Source organism: Xenopus tropicalis, chromosome 7 (genome assembly GCF_000004195.4).
Source record: "Xenopus tropicalis strain Nigerian chromosome 7, UCB_Xtro_10.0, whole genome shotgun sequence".
Lineage (NCBI taxonomy): Eukaryota > Metazoa > Chordata > Amphibia > Anura > Pipidae > Xenopus > Xenopus tropicalis.
The window spans coordinates 441,255-457,572 of NC_030683.2; the positions used below are offsets into that span (position 1 = coordinate 441,255).

The following is a 16,318-nucleotide window of genomic DNA, read 5'->3' on the forward strand; positions in this document are numbered from 1 at the left end:
GTGGCAGAACGTGTGAGTGGCAGAGTGTGTGAGTGGCAAGAAACCGTGTGATGGCAGAGTGTTGAGTGGCAGAACGTGTGAGTGGCAGAGGGGTGAGTGCGAGAACGTGTGAGGGCAGAGCCTGTGAGTGGCAGAGCGTGTAGTGGCAGTTGAGTGGCAGAGCGTGTGAAGATGTTGGCGAGAGCGTGTGAGTGGCAGAACGTGTGAGTGGCAGGACGTGTGTGGAGTTGGCAGAACGTGTGAGGTTGGCAGGAGCGCGTGTGAGTGGCAGAACGTGTGAAGGGGCAGAGCGTTGAGTGGCCAGAACGTGTGAGTGTGAGTGGCAGAGTGTGGGTGAGTGGCAGAACGTGGGAAGCGGTGGAGTGGGCGAGTGGGAGAGAGCGTGATGTAAGTGGCAGAGCGTGTGAATTGAGTGGCAGAGGCGTGTGAGTGGGCAGAACGTGTGAGTGGAGGTTCAGAGTGTGGCTGAGTGGCAGAACGTGTGTAGTGGAGAGTGTGTGAGTGGCAGAACGTGTGAGTGGCAGAGTGTGTGATGGCAGGAGTGTGAGGTGGGCAGAACGTGTGAGTGGCAAAGCGTGTGAGTGGCAGAACGTGTGAGGTGGCAGAAGCGATGTGAGTGGCAGAGAGTGTTGTGAGTGGCAGAGTGGTGTTTGTGGCAGAACGTTGAGTGCAGAGGCGTGTGAGTGGCAGAGCTGTGGTGAGGTGAGAGTGAGAGTGTGAGTGGGCAAAGCGTGTGTGAGTGGCAGAACGTGTGAGTGCAAAGTGTGATGGCAGAAGCGTGTGAGGAGAACGTGGTGAGTGGCAAGAGCGGTGTGCAGAAGCCGTGTGAGTGGCCAGAACGTGTGAGTGGCAAGCAGTGTGAGTGCGCAAGAAGTCGTGGTGAGTGGCAGAACGTGTGAATGGCCAAGAGCGAGTGTAGTGGGCAGAACGTGTGAGTGGCAGAGTGTGTGAGTGGCAAACGTTGTGAGTGGCGAGAAACGTGTGAAGTGGAGAACGTGTTGAGTGGCAGAACGTGTGAGTGCAAGAAGCGTGTGAGTGGCAGACACGTGTGAGTGGCAGACGTGTGAGTGGCAGACGTGTGAGTTGGGCAGAAGTGTGTGAGTGGCAGAACGTGTGAGTGGCAGAAGCGGTGTGAGTGCAGAGCGTGTGAGTGGGCAGAACGTGTGAGTGGCAGAACGTGTGAGTGGAGGCAGAGTGTGAGTGGCAGAACGTGTGGAGTGTTGCAGAGCTGTGATGTGGCAGAACGTTGTGAGTAGGCAAAGAGTGTGTGAGTGGCAGAACGTGTGAGTGGCAAGTGGTGTGAAGTGGCAGAGGTGTGAGTGGCAGAACGTGTGGAGGGGAGTGGAGGGCAGAGTCGATTGAGTGGCAAGAGGTGTGAGCAGCGTGTGAGTGGGCAGAACGTGTGAGTGGCAGAGTGGTGTGAGTGGCAGAGTGTGTGAGTGGCAGAACGTGTGAGTGGCAGAGTGTGTGAGTGGCAGAGCGTGTGAGTGGCAGAACGTGTGAGTGGCACAGTGGTGAGTGGCAGAACGTGTGAGTGGCAAGAGCGTGTGAGTGGCAGAGCGTGTGAGTGGCAGAGTGTTGAGTGGCAAGACGTGTGAGTGGCAGAGCGTGTGAGTGGCAGAGCGTGTGAGTGGCAGAGCGTGTGAGTGGCAGAGTGTGTGAGTGGCAGAAGACGTGTGATGGCAGAGCGTGTGAGTGGCAGAACGTGTGAGTGGCAGAGTGTGTGAGTGGCAGAACGTGTGAGTGGCAGAGTGTGTGAGTGGCAGAACGTGTGAGTGGCAGAGTGTGTGAGTGGCAGAGCGTGTGAGTGGCAGAGCGTGTGAGTGGCAGAACGTGTGAGTGGCAGAGCGTGTGAGTGGCAGAACGTGTGAGTGGCACAGTGTGTGAGTGGCAGAACGTGTGAGTGGCAGAGCGTGTGAGTGGCAGAGTGTGTGAGTGCAGAGTGTGTGAGTGGCAGAACGTGTGAGTGGCAGAGCGTGTGAGTGGCAGAACGTGTGAGTGGCACAGTGTGTGAGTGGCAGAACGTGTGAGTGGCAGAACGTGTGAGTGGCAGAGCGTGTGAGTGCAGAGCGTGTGAGTGGCAGAGTGTGTGAGTGGCAGAACGTGTGAGTGGCAGAGCGTGTGAGTGGCAGAACGGTGAGTGGCAGAGTGTGTGAGTGGCAGAACGTGTGAGTGGCAGAGTGTGTGAGTGGCAGAACGTGAGTGGCAGAACGTGAGTGCAGAGCGTGTGAGTGGCAGAGCGTGTGAGTGGCAGAACGTGTGAGTGGCAGAACGTGTGAGTGGCAGAGCGTGTGAGTGGCAGAAGTGTGAGTGGCAGAGCGTGTGAGTGGCAGATGTGAGTGGCAGAGTGTGTGAGTGGCAGACGTGAGTGGCAGAGGGTGTGAGTGGCACAGGGTGTGAGTGGCAGAACGTGTGAGTGGCAGAGCGTGTGAGTGGCAGAGCGTGTGAGTGCAGAACGTGTGAGTGGCAGAACGTGTGAGTGGCAGAGTGTGTGAGTGGCAGAGCGTGTGAGTGGCAGAACGTGTGAGTGGCAGAGCGTGTGAGTGGCAGAGTGTGTGAGTGGCAGAACGTGTGAGTGGCAGAGTGTGTGAGTGGCAGAGCGTGTGAGTGGCAGAACGTGTGAGTGGCACAGTGTGTGAGTGGCAGAACGTGTGAGTGGCAGAGCGTGTGAGTGGCAGAGCGTGTGAGTGGCAGAGTGTGTGAGTGGCAGAACGTGTGAGTGGCAGAGCGTGTGAGTGGCAGAGCGTGTGAGTGGCAGAGCGTGTGAGTGGCAGAGTGTGTGAGTGGCAGAACGTGTGAGTGGCAGAGCGTGTGAGTGGCAGAACGTGTGAGTGGCAGAGTGTGTGAGTGGCAGAACGTGTGAGTGGCAGAGTGTGTGAGTGGCAGAACGTGTGAGTGGCAGAGTGTGTGAGTGGCAGAGCGTGTGAGTGGCAGAGCGGTGTGAGTGGCAGAACGTGTGAGTGGCAGAGCGTGTGAGTGGCAGAACGTGTGAGTGGCACAGTGTGTGAGTGGCAGAACGTGTGAGTGGCAGAGCGTGTGAGTGGCAGAGTGTGTGAGTGGCAGAGTGTGTGAGTGGCAGAACGTGTGAGTGGCAGAGCGTGTGAGTGGCAGAACGTGTGAGTGGCACAGTGTGTGAGTGGCAGAACGTGTGAGTGGCAGAACGTGTGAGTGGCAGAGCGTGTGAGTGGCAGAGGTGTGAGTGGCAGAGTGTGTGAGTGGCAGAACGTGTGAGTGGCAGAAGTGTGAGTGCAGAGCGTGTGAGTGGCAGAGCGTGTGAGTGGCAGAACGTGTGAGTGCAAAGAGCGTGTGAGTGGCAGAGCGTGTGAGTGGCAGAACGTGTGAGTGGCAGAGTGTGTGAGTGGCAGAACGTGTGAGTGGCAGAACGTGTGAGTGGCAGAACGTGTGAGTGGCAGAACGTGTGAGTGGCAGAACGTGTGAGTGGCAGAGCGTGTGAGTGGCAGAACGTGTGAGTGGCAGAGCGTGTGAGTGGCAGAACGTGTGAGTGGCAGAGTGTGTGAGTGGCAGAACGTGTGAGTGGCAGAACGTGTGAGTGGCAGACGTGTGAGTGGCAGAGCGTGTGAGTGGCAGAACGTGTGAGTGGCAGAGCGTGTGAGTGGCAGAACGTGTGAGTGGCAGAGTGGTGTGAGTGGCAGAACGTGTGAGTGGCAGAGGGTGTGAGTGGCAGAACGTGTGAGTGGCAGAGCGTGTGAGTGGCAGAGCGTGTGAGTGGCAGAGTGTGTGAGTGGCAGAGCGTGTGAGTGGCAGAGTGTGTGAGTGGCAGAACGTGTGAGTGGCAGAACGTGTGAGTGGCAGAACGTGTGAGTGGCAGAGCGTGTGAGTGGCAGAGCGTGTGAGTGGCAGAACGTGTGAGTGGCAGAGCGTGTGAGTGGCAGAGCGTGTGAGTGGCAGAACGTGTGAGTGGCACGAAACGTGTGAGGTGCAGAGTGTGTGAGTGGCAGAGCGTGTGAGTGGCAGAACGTGTGAGTTGCAGAGTGTGTGAGTGGCAGAGTGTGTGAGTGGCAGAACGTGTGAGTGGCACAGTGTGTGAGTGGCAGAGTGGTGAGTGGCAGAGCGTGTGAGTGGCAGAGCGTGTGAGTGGCAGAACGTGTGGAGTGGCAGAGCGTGTGAGTGGCAGAGTGGTGGTGAGTGGCAGAGTTGTGAGTGGCAGAGCGTGTGAGTGGCAGAGCGTGTGAGAGGCTGGGCAGAGCGTGTGAGTGGCAGAACGTGTGAGTGGCACAGTGTGTGAGTGGCAGAGTGTGTGAGTGGCAGAGCGTGTGAGTGGCAGAGCGTGTGAGTGGCAGAACGTGTGAGTGGCAGAGCGTGTGAGTGGGCAGAGTGTGTGAGTGGCAGAGTGTGTGAGTGGCAGAGTGTGTGAGTGGCAGAGTGTGTGAGTGGCAGAGTGTGTGAGTGGCAGAGCGTGTGAGTGGCAGAGCGTGTGAGTGGCAGAACGTGTGAGTGGCAGAGCGTGTGAGTGGCAGAACGTGTGAGTGGCAGAGCGTGTGAGTGGCAGAGTGTGTGAGTGGCAGAGTGTTGTGAGTGGCAGAGTGTGTGAGTGGCAGAGCGTGTGAGTGGCAGAGCGTGTGATGGCAGAGTGGTGTGAGTGGCAGAGTGTGTGAGTGGCAGAGTGTGTGAGTGGCAAGTGTGTGAGTGGCGGAAGATAAGGCGGCGTGGCGGTGAGTGGCAGAGCGTGTGAGTGGCAGACTGTGTGAGTGGCAGAGTGTGTGAGTGGCAGAGCGTGTGAGTGGCCAAGAGCGTGTGAGTGGCAGAACGTGGTGAGTGCAGAGTGTGTGAGTGCAGAGTGGCTGTGAGTGCAGACGTGTGTGAGTGGCAGAGCGTGTGAGTGGCCAGAGCGTGTGAGTGGCAGAGCGTGTGAGTGGCACAGTGTGTGAGTGGCAGAACGTGTGAGTGCAGAGCGTGTGAGTGGCAGAGCGTGTGAGTGGCAGAACGTGTGAGTGGCAGAGTGTGTGAGTGCAGAGGTGTGTGAGTGGCAGAGCGTGTGAGTGGCAGAGCGTGTGAGTGGCAGAGCGTGTGAGTGGCAGAGTGTGTGAGTGGCAAAACGTGTGAGTAGGGATGTAGCGAACCCGCGCAAAAATGTTCGCGAATCTGTTCGCGGAAGTTCGCCAAAACTCGCGAATATTCGCGAACTTTGCGAACCCCATAGACTTCAATGGGAAGGCGAACTTTAAAACCTAGAAAAGCCATTTCTGGCCAGAAAACTGATTTTAAAGTTGAATAACGGGTGCCCCGCCCTGGGCAGTGACATGCAGGAGGGGGATCAAGGGCAAAAACTTCTCTGAAAAATTCTTGTAAAAAAAACGCCAAAAAAAAACAGCCAAAAAAAAACGCAAAAAAATAACGCAAAAAAAAAAACCGCCAAAAAATAACGCCCAAAAAAAAAAAACGCAAGCTATTCCTATGTATATGCATAGGCGATAAAACGAAACGAAAAAACGCGGCGGAAAAACCAAGGCGAAAAAACGCGGCGATCCCAAAGTGGCGAACATCGGCAAAAGTCCAGATCTATCAAGATCAGGTTCATTCAGGCCACAGGTGACTTGGTTGAGTGGCCCTTAGCAGCAGGGGCTTCTCAACTTGAGTGCACTGAGCCATGGAAGTCTCTGGCACGGAAGGGACTACAGACTTGCAGGTGCATGAATTTTCTGATTGCTTCAACTTAATTCTGGTGTTTATGTGAATGACCAGGAATACATGTTCCGCAAACCAAGTAGGCAAATCCCTAGCTGCCAGCTTATCTCTTACATCATTGTTAAGACCTTGTCAAAAAGCTGCTAGCCGGGCATCATTGTTTCAGGTGATCTCAGAAGCCAAAGTACTGAAATCTATATTGCACTTGCACTGCAGCAGTCAAACAACCTTCAGTAATCTTCATGAGGAGAACTGGCACATTGATCTTACGATCCAGGGCATCAAACATCTCGAGGAACGTGGAAATGGAGGCCGATGAATTGTGAACAAGTTGATCATGTTGTTCCCAAAGTGGTGATGCCTAGGCAAGAGCATTATAGTAAAGCATGGCAATAATGAATGTCACCTTGGGTTCCTCTGTGGGAAACTGAGGGGGGAACTTAAACTGATTGACACTTTGTTCAGGAATTCCCAGCAGACCTCAGGATCCCCCACATAACTGATGGGTGCAGGAATGTTGGGTTCCAAAGACTGCACAGGAGGAGAAACAACTGGGGTTGGGAAGGGGGCTAGGGCTAATAGTGCGGTACAAAAGGGGTCAAAGCAGTAGATTCAATTAACAAGTCAAGTAATATTTCTGGTCTCTTTGCCTTATATCTGAATAATACTATTAATGTTTTATAAACTATATCCAATGAGTTAGCTAAAATGTGTGTTGCTTTCATGGGGGGCAGCTGTGCGCCTGCGTCGGAAGGTTTGGGGGACCAGATCTGTAAATACCCAGTAAGGGTAAGGGTGGCCCTATAATTGCGAAGGCTTCGGGCTATTCACAGTTATTTACTGTATAAATGCGTTTCCCCTTCCCTTGGGATTTCCTTGCTACCTGCAGTGATGAGACTGCTGTTTGCTGCTGATACATTTTTGTGAGAGATCCCTAATGCTCCCTATGGCCAGCGGGGGGCAGCATAAGCCAAACTTAGTCAGAACATGTCATTGACTTGCACAAAAGCACAGTACATTAACCCTTTAAGCGCCGGCAGAATTTCACATTTCAGCTGCCCTCATTGCCAGACGTTTTGTAAATATTCAGTGTTCTCTCCTTTTTGGGCCATTTACTGGGGGCGGGGTTAAGTTTAGGTAGGCAAACTATATATTGTTTTTTTCAGGGGAACCTGAGCTTTCCAAATCTGCCTGGGTTTTTGTGTATTTCCACTTCTGGCGCAAGATTTAGAGCTTGAAATCCAAAAAAAAAGAAAAATGTATATTTTTCATGTTTTAGGGATTTATACCAGAAACATATTTAATTTTATGGACAAAAATTCAACCGATTTGGAAAGCCTCATGTCTCCCAAACGTGCCAATACCTGATATGTATAGTTTAATGGAGATTTCTGACTTCTGTAGATCAAAAACTCCCAGCAGTAAATTACCAAATTTTCAGCATTACAGCAGAATACGGCATACTTTACATTCCAAAAATCCTGGAACATTAGGTTTACCCCAGGAAACCATATATTTTTGAAAAGTACACATTCTGCCGAATCCGAAACGGGTAACTATGTCTTCCAACTCTTAAGTACCAAACGGCAATGCTTTCCTGAATTAAGCAGTTTCTATAATAAATTATGAAAATTCTTACAAATTGCCTCAAACCTTCCACTTTCAAGCACCTTATCTCCCACATAACATTAGGTACCAAGAAAACACCCCCTAAATATGAAAGCCAGGGGTCCACTGAACAGTTTGATGCCCATTGTGCATAGGATCACCGATGTATTTTGTATTTAGAGACCCCCAAAAGGAAGTTAGTGCATACAAAGTGCATACACTGCAATATAAGCTTCAGGCATGTGTATTATGTGCCATAAGACCCCCTAACAGTAAGGAGACCCTAGCAAACCATATATTTTCCGAAAGTACACATTCTGACAAAACAAAAATGGGTAAATACATCTTTCTACTGCAAACTACCAAACTACAAAGCTATACTAAACAGAACAGTTTTTATGACATTTCTGAAAATCGTCACAAAGCTTGCATTTTGCCCCATTATGTACCCCCACATTTTGTACCGTATCAACATAAAACACTCTAAATATGAACGCCAGGGGTCTACTGAACAGTTTGATGCCCTATATGCATAGATTTACCAAACTATGTGGGGTACAGGGGCACCCAAGTAAAAATAGTGCAAATGAATTTTCACATAAGATGCTCCGGCTCGTGCAGTTTTTGCACCCGGTATGTGTATTATGTTCCATAAGACCCCCTAACAGTACCGAGACCCTAGAAAACCATATATTTTCTGAAAGTACACATTCTGACAAAGCAAAAATGGGTAAATACATCTTTCTACTGCAAACTACCAAACTACAAAACTTGTTAAACATAATGGTTTTTATTTCTGAAAATCGTCACAAAGCTTGCATTTTGCCCCATTATTTACCCCACATTTCGTAACTTAGGTTCAGTCATCTTTAATGTACTAAAATCATTATAATACACATTTTGGTGCAAATTTATGCAATTCCATTTCTGTACCAAGATACAAGCTTGTAAATGATATTTTTAAAAAAATCATATTTCTTATATAAACAGATAAATCAGAAATATCATTTAATGCACAAAAATACAGCTGATTAGTAAAGTCCCGTGTCCCCCGAATGCGCAGTATGAGATTTATATCATTTTATAGAGATTTCTATGTTCCCAGCAGTAGTGATACGGAATTTCCAAGCACCAGAAACCTGTGTAGTTCCACTTATCAACCAAAGATTTCGATAACAGGTAGGTTTTTCCCCAGGAAATCATTCATTCTGACAAATCCAATCGAGGTCAATACTCTCATTTTACTTCAACCTGCAAAGCTTTGTCAATATAGTGTTTTTATGGCTTTTCTAAGAATCGTCCTATAAATATTGCAGTTTGACATATTTACCTTGCATTTCTTATGTATAATGATAAAACATTATGAACGTCATATCAAAGTATGTGGCCTGTAGCACCCCCAACATGAAAATAGTGTATATAAGTTTTCTTGATTGGCAATTCTTTCATAAAAAGCCCCCGGCCTGCTGTTATGTGTCGCAAGTAGGGTTGCCAGCTCTGTTGGCTCTTTTTGCCAGGCAGGGGATGGGCGACGTCATGGGGATATTAATGAGCTGGAGAGAGTGCAGAGACGTGCAACTAAACTGGTTAAGGGGATGGAAGGGGTTAAACTATGGGGTGAGACTGTCAGGGTTGGGGTTGTTTTCTCTGGAAAAGAGGCGCTTGCGAGGGGACATGATTACTCTGTACAAGTACATTAGGGGGGATTATAGGCAGATGGGGGGTTTCTTTTTTCCCATAAAAACAATCAGCGCACCAGAGGGCCCCCCCTATAGATTAGAGGAACAGAGCTTCCATTTGAAGCAGCGTAGGGGGTTCCTCACGGTGAGGGCAGTGAGGGGGTTGGGAATGCCCTGCCGGGGGGTGTTGGGTAGGGGGTTCCTCACGGTGAGGCAGTGAGGGGGGTTTGGGAATGCCCTGCCGGGGGATGTTGGGTAGGGGGTTCCTCACGGTGAGGGCAGTGAGGGTTGGGGAATGCCCTGCCGGGGTGTGGGTAGGGGGTTCCTCACGGTGAGGGCAGTGAGGGGGTTTGGGGAATGCCGCCGGGGGACGTTGGGTAGGGGGTTCCTCACGGTGAGGGCAGTGAGGGGGTGGGAATGCCCTGCCGGGGGATGTTGGGTAGGGGGTTCCTCACGGTGAGGGCAGTGAGGGGGTTGGGGAATGCCCTGCCGGGGGGTGTTGGGTAGGGGGCCTCACGGTGAGGGCAGTGGGGGGTTGGGGAATGCCCTGCCGGGGGACGTTGGGTAGGGGGTTCCTCACGGTGAGGGCAGTGAGGGGGTTGGGGAATGCCCTGCCGGGGGAGTTGGGTAGGGGGTTCCTCACGGTGAGGGCAGTGAGGGGGTTGGGGAATGCCCTGCCGGGGGATGTTGGGTAGGGGTTCCTCACGGTGAGGGCAGTGAGGGGGTTGGGGAATGCCCTGCGGGGGATGTTGGGTAGGGGGTTTCCTCACGGTGAGGGCAGTGAGGGGTTGGGGAATGCCCTGCCGGGGGATGTTGGGTAGGGGGTTCCTCGTGAGGGCAGTGAGGGGGTTGGGGAATGCCCTGCCGGGGGATGTTGGGTAGGGGGTTCCTCACGGTGAGGGCAGTGAGGGGGTTGGGAAACCTCTGCCGGGGGATGTTGGGTAGGGGGTTCCTCACGTGGAAGGGCAGTGAGGGTTGGGGAATGCCCTGCGGGGATGTTGGGTAGGGGGTTCCTCACGGTGAGGGCAGTGAGGGGGTTGGGGAAGTGGGGTCGCCGGTGATGTGGGAATGCCCTGCCGGGACGTTGGGTAGGGGTCCTCACGGTGAGGGCAGTGAGGGGTTGGGGAATGCCCTGCCGGGGGATGTTGGGTAGGGGGTTCCTCACGGTGAGGGCAGTGAGGGGGTTGGGGAATGCCCTGCCGGGGGATGTTGGTAGGGGGTTCCTCATGGTGAGGGCAGTGAGGGGAGGGGTTGGGAAAAATGCTCTGCCGGGGATGTTGGGTAGGGGGTTCCTCACGGTGAGGGCAGTGAGGGGGTTGGGGAATGCCCTGCCGGGGACGTTGGGTAGGGGGTTCCTCACGGTGAGGGCAGTGAGGGGGTTGGGGAATGCCCTGCCGGGGGATGTTGGGTAGGGGGTTCCTCACGGTGAGGGCAGTGAGGGGTTGGGGAATGCCCTGCCGGGGGATGTTGGGTAGGGGTTCCTCACGGTGAGGGCAGTGAGGGGGTTGGGGAATGCCCTGCCGGGGGATGTTGGGTAGGGGGTTTCCTCACGGTGAGTGAGGGGGTTTGGGGGAATGCGATGTTGGGTAGGGGGTTCCTCACGGTTGGGAATGCCCTGCCGGGGGGTGTTGGGTAGGGGGTTCCTCACGGTGAGGGCAGTGAGGGGGTTGGGGAATGCCCTGCCGGGGGATGTTGGGTAGGGGTCCTCACGGTGAGGGCAGTGAGGGGGTTGGGATGCCCTGCCGGGGGATGTTGGGTAGGGGGTTCCTCACGGTGAGGGCAGTGAGGGGGTTGGGAATACCCTGCCGGGATGTTGGGTAGGGGGTTCCTCACGGTGAGGGCAGTGAGGGGTTGGGGAATGCCCTGCCGGGGGATGTTGGGTAGGGGGTTCCTCACGGTGAAGGGGTTGGGGAATGCCCTGCCGGGGGATGTTGGGTAGGGGGTTCCTCACGGTGAAGGGGTTGGGGAATGCCCTGCCGGGGAATTTTGGGAAGGCAGATTCTATTAATGATCTACATCTTTTTATTATGTTTACTATTTTTACTATTCGTTTTCTTTTTAATAACCTTTTTGGGGGTTAATCTTTGCCTCTGAAACAATCAGTTCCTCATTTTCTGTATTTACCTTCCTGATAGCTGATTTACAACATTTATTATAGTGTATTTTCATTGAACACAGCTTCTGTCCTGTCTTTTTTTCCTTCCTTGTCTTTCCTATTAACTTCTTTACTTCTGAATTAAGCTACATACGGGGATCCTTAATGCTCCTACATTAAAGTCAAATATTTGTATCTATTATACTGAGTCCCCTGTGCAAAATGGAACAGAGTAGTGAAATATATTTAATGAGAAAAACAGTGAGACGGGTGTAACGGCCCTTGTGCAATCTGCTCCTTGTATGGAAAAGGAATTTCATCACAGAGTCCTGATAAGCCTGAAACTGTCTGGAAAATGCAAGATTGTGGCCCCTCTGTGTAATTCCCATCACTCCCCAAGGCCACTCATATTCATACTTCATACTCTGCACTGCTATATATATATAAGTAGGTGAGAGGTGAGGGCCGCTCTGTAGGTTTGGGTATAAATACCAGGAGTTCCTACTGCAGAACATCTACTTTGGACACATCTCCACCATGAAACTTCTCCTGATCTGTGTGCTCCTGGGAGCCGCTGGTGAGTCCTCTTGCCCAATGCCTCCTCCTTAATGAGTCTCTTCTCTCTTCTTTATATTATATGGTACAGCTCTTTCCTGTTGTATCTTAGGGGGAAAGTCCTTACATCAGGTCAGAGGTTTTAGCCGCCTGTTGATGCAAACATGTATCTTACCCACTCTTGCACCATTTGCTTTCCTACTGGGAGTCTGAATGATTGTCCTTTCCCTTCCCAGCTGCCTTTGATGATGATAAGATCATAGGAGGCTCCACCTGTGCCAGGAACTCTGTGCCCTACATCGTCTCCCTGAACTCTGGCTACCATTTCTGTGGGGGGTCCCTGATCAGTAACCAGTGGGTTGTGTCTGCCGCTCACTGCTACAAGGCGTAAGTAAAGGAGTTTTATAAGTTTTATAATGTTTTAGAAACATTTAATGACTTCAGTCCCAAGCTCATTCCCCAAGCAGAATCTCTTGCTCCAATGAAACATCTCCTTCTCCATTACTTTTGCCTTTTCATTTCCGTGCACTTACTTTCCCTTGAAGGAGCGTCCAGGTCAGGCTGGGGGAACACAACATCGCCCTAAGTGAAGGAACCGAGCAATTCATCAACTCTGCCAAGGTCATCAGGCACCCCAGCTACAACTCCAGGACCATAGACAATGACATCATGTTGATCAAACTTGCCTCTCCCGCCTCCCTCAACTCAGCCGTCAACACCGTGGCTCTGCCTTCTAGTTGTGCCGCCGCCGGTACCAGCTGCCTGGTCTCTGGCTGGGGGAACCTTTCCACCACTACCTGTAAGTTACCAGAACAAGTAATGTAGGTTCTGTAATCCACAAATACCCATTTCTGAAGGTAATTATACTGCAGTGTGAGATTCTGCCCCCCGAGCCCCCAGCTCCAGCCACAGTCTGGGGGAGGTCAGAGTCCACTTTAAAGTCACAAACACAGAAAATATTCAGCCCTAAGTAGATAATTCTGTATCAGTTATTTATTGTGTGACTGAGAGGGGAAAATGCAAGTTCCAGTAAGTGAATTTGCTTTTTGCAGTTGCCTGTAGCTCCCCCTGTGGCACCGGGGGCACAAACTATGAGTTCTACAGAAGATCCATTTCTTTGTTACCAACACAACTGCCCAAGTGCCAGTGATGGGACACGTCCATGCAGGGGGATCAGTAGCTGCTCCTTGTAGCTGCCTAGAAATAGGGTCCCTTCCTTTCTGTGGGGCAATAATTGGCTACTTACCCACATAACCCACCCAAACCTCTCCCTATGAAGAGCAGCTACTAATCGCCCTGAGACATTGCCTTTAACTCACAGCTGGGAAATGTTAAAATCACAGTCATATAATATCTGCACTTTTATTTTCAGCCAATTACCCCGACCTCCTGCAGTGCCTGAATGCCCCCATCCTGACCACCGCCCAGTGTTCAGGCGCCTACCCCGGGCAGATCACCAACAACATGTTCTGTGCTGGATTCCTGGAGGGTGGCAAGGACTCCTGCCAGGTAACTCACCCAGTCTCCCTCAGCTTTCTGCTTGAGGATCCATCTTTTATAAGAAGTACTGCATCTCCATTAGATATCTGTCCAATAACAATCTCTCCTCCTTTTTTAGGGTGACTCTGGTGGCCCCGTTGTGTGTAATGGGGAGCTGCAGGGTATTGTGTCCTGGGGTATCGGCTGTGCCCAGAGGAACTACCCCGGTGTCTACGCCAAGGTCTGCAACTACAACTCCTGGATCCAGAGCACCATTGCTGCCAACTAATCCTTTTACTGTTTGGAAACTCTCGGTTTTGGTTCTGATTCTGTGGAACAAATAGAACTTGCAAATAAATATTTTATTTATATAAGTGAGTGTCATCTCTTTTACTGTTGGGTCTTTGCTAGATAATCGGGGGCATCACCCAGAGCCTCCAGGAATGTCCATTTGTACTGACATTAATGGGGACAAGTCATGTTCATTTCTGTATCTCTCTTCTGGTTGGAGCTGTAGCCGGGGGCACAAAAAGCCACGAGGCACCACACACTTTCCCACCAACCGTATTCTCTTAATGTTCCTTTAATAGGTGCTGATTAGGTGATATTTCTTCTGAATATACAGTATATATACATTTGGTTCTTGTTTTCAAAATGTAGACCTTCTACCCCCCAAGAAGTCTGGAGAAATGGCAGCCTGAATGCCAGTTAGGGGGGGGAATGTGGCTCTGCTCACCTAAAGTCCAGCTGGGCTGAGATATGGGTGGAAAATACATTTGCTTCACTAGGTATTTTTGGAATTGTGGGTTAATGACCCTCACGTCAATGTGTTTCTGTATCTGTACACTGGGTACGAGCTAAGCAGATCCCTGAGCTAAGGCTGAACCTCTGCAGGGCGTCTGGACTGAAAAAGTCAGAGAACTACTTTTTTAGGGTGACAGTTAGTAAATAAGGGGGTGTGGCTATAAATTCATTCTCCAAGCTCTGACAACACAGAATGCATTATATTTAGGAACTTTAATGACATAATTTATTAGTTAATTTCAAGAATCATTAATTTTGCAATAGTTCCCCTTTAAATAAGCAATTTTCCACATTATTTACATTTGTAAATATATTAACTGCCCTTTTTAATAACAGCCCCACATGGATGAAGGCATCACTCGGCTACTGACTTAGGCCCTGGAGGGACAACACTTCAAGGTGTTAGAGCGCTCAATGTTCCACTAAGTGTTACTGTATCACCCTTTGGCTGATGAGGATGTTTTTATGCAATGGGACTAGTAGTTTGGTGCTCATTCCCATCAGATCATGTAGCAGAATGTACCCTGAAGAGAAGCATTTGGTAAATTTGTGCCCACAGAGGAATTTGGTGAAGAGGTATTGGCCGCTGTAGGTTTGAAAGAGGCAGCAGGGACACAGATTGGACACCTACTTGCCCTTTTTTTGCCCACAGACAGGGTCAGAACCCCTTCCCCATACCCCCCTGCCCGAGTCTGTTGGACATCACTTGTATGAGTTGAGGTGCAGAAGAGAGCCAGAGAGTGAGGTTCCAGCAAAGTGGGCAGAGGCAGGTACAGTATATGCAGTTTATGGCCCAGGACTGCCAGCAGAGCATTTGTCCAATGGATGTGTCAAGTCTCCATTCATGCAGCACCCCAATGTGGCTGCACCTCTGCCCACCCATTTCCTGCCTCAGTGCCCCCACTAATTGCCTCAACGCTCCCACTTCCTGCCTCAGGTCAACTAGGTGGCAATCGGACCAACTCATCCATCCCAACCATCCATCCATATATCCCAAACATCCATTTATTCATCCATACATCCATCTATCCATTCATCCATCCAGTTGAACTGAAGAAGCTGCTCGGATGAGTAGTGAAACGTCTTCAATGATTACCAAACAAGTCCAGTTGCTTTAGATTTATTTATACTAGATATACCATGACCTGGATGAATGAAAATCTTCATAGACATATTGCCATTCATTTTGGAGAGAATACTCTAAAACTGGTTCGGGAATATGAAAGAACAGCAAGAAAACTCGCAGACTATCGGAACCATCTACGGTTCAATCTCAGATGCAGACATCAGGGACTCACTCCTTGTAGCCTACGCCTGGGTTCCACCGTAAAAGGTCACAGAGCCAGCAATATCTTACAGAAGGCCCAAAAACATCTACTAAATGAACGGGTTAGACAGATCAACTTCACCATTGAGGCCCTTAAACAGAAAATTGAACAACTGAAACAGAGTCTGACAAAACAGCTACCTGATGTAACTCTGGGAAGGGTGGTTCAGTTCATTGAACATGCACAGATGGCCCAACACATTAAGAGTAAGGAGAGGCAAATAAGCAAGTTCACCAGCTTACTGTCACGTAGCAGCGGTTTGAAAAGGACAGAAGAACTAACCTGGAGGCAGAAAGATGAGACATCCAAGAACACCAAAGATACATGGGTTAAGAACCTATCAGACCGGGTACTTACTCAGCCAGAAAAGGACATGCTAGCCAAGGGGCTAAACTATGCAGTGACACCACAACACATCCCAGTGGTTGAGCTCATCACAGCCACAGAATCTGCCATCAATAACAACCTTATAAAGGTGGAGGAAGCAGAACAACTCAGACTAAAAGTGTCAGCTGCCTTGTCAAGTGCCAGAGCACCCCCCTCTAACCTTACTACACAAGAGAGGAGAGCTCTCACATCTCTTAGTAAGGACCCGAACACCACCATCCTGCTAGCAGATAAAGGGCGATGCACAGTTGTGCTAAACACAACTGACTATCACTGCAAAATGACCTCGCTACTCAGTGATAGCAATACATATGAACCTTTAAGGAGAGACCCAAGCAGCAGTTACAAGAAAAAGGTGATAGATTGCCTACAACAACTTGAAAAGTAGGAAGCCATTGATCAAGCTTTATACCACCGCTGGTACCCCAGAGAAGCTACACCATGCTTATATGGACTCCCCAAGATACATAAAGATGGAGCACCACTCCTATTGTCAGCAGCATCAATTCAGTGACTTACAGCATTGCAAAATACTTGGCCAACATCTTAGCCCCATTGGTAGGTAAAACAGTGCATCATATCCAAAATGCCAAAGACTTTGTCACCAAGATTCAAGGAGTTAAACTAGAGGCAGAAGAAACTATGGTATCATATGATGTCACTTCACTGTTCACATGTATACCTACCCCAGGGGCAACTGAGATTGTAAGAAAGCGACTGCAGAAAGATAACACCCT

At 50.4% G+C, this 16,318-nt stretch overlaps 1 protein-coding gene across 1 annotated transcript; it reads left to right on the forward strand.

Moving 5' to 3' along the window:
* The first annotated feature begins 11,559 nt into the window (after positions 1-11,559).
* On the forward strand, positions 11,560-13,436 carry prss2 (serine protease 2). Its single transcript, NM_001011202.1, is given in 5 exon segments — positions 11,560-11,605; positions 11,820-11,970; positions 12,129-12,382; positions 12,956-13,092; positions 13,202-13,436. Coding segments are annotated over 5 exon segments (732 nt in total). The 5' UTR covers positions 11,560-11,565; the 3' UTR covers positions 13,352-13,436.
* The last annotated feature ends 2,882 nt before the right edge of the window (positions 13,437-16,318 follow it).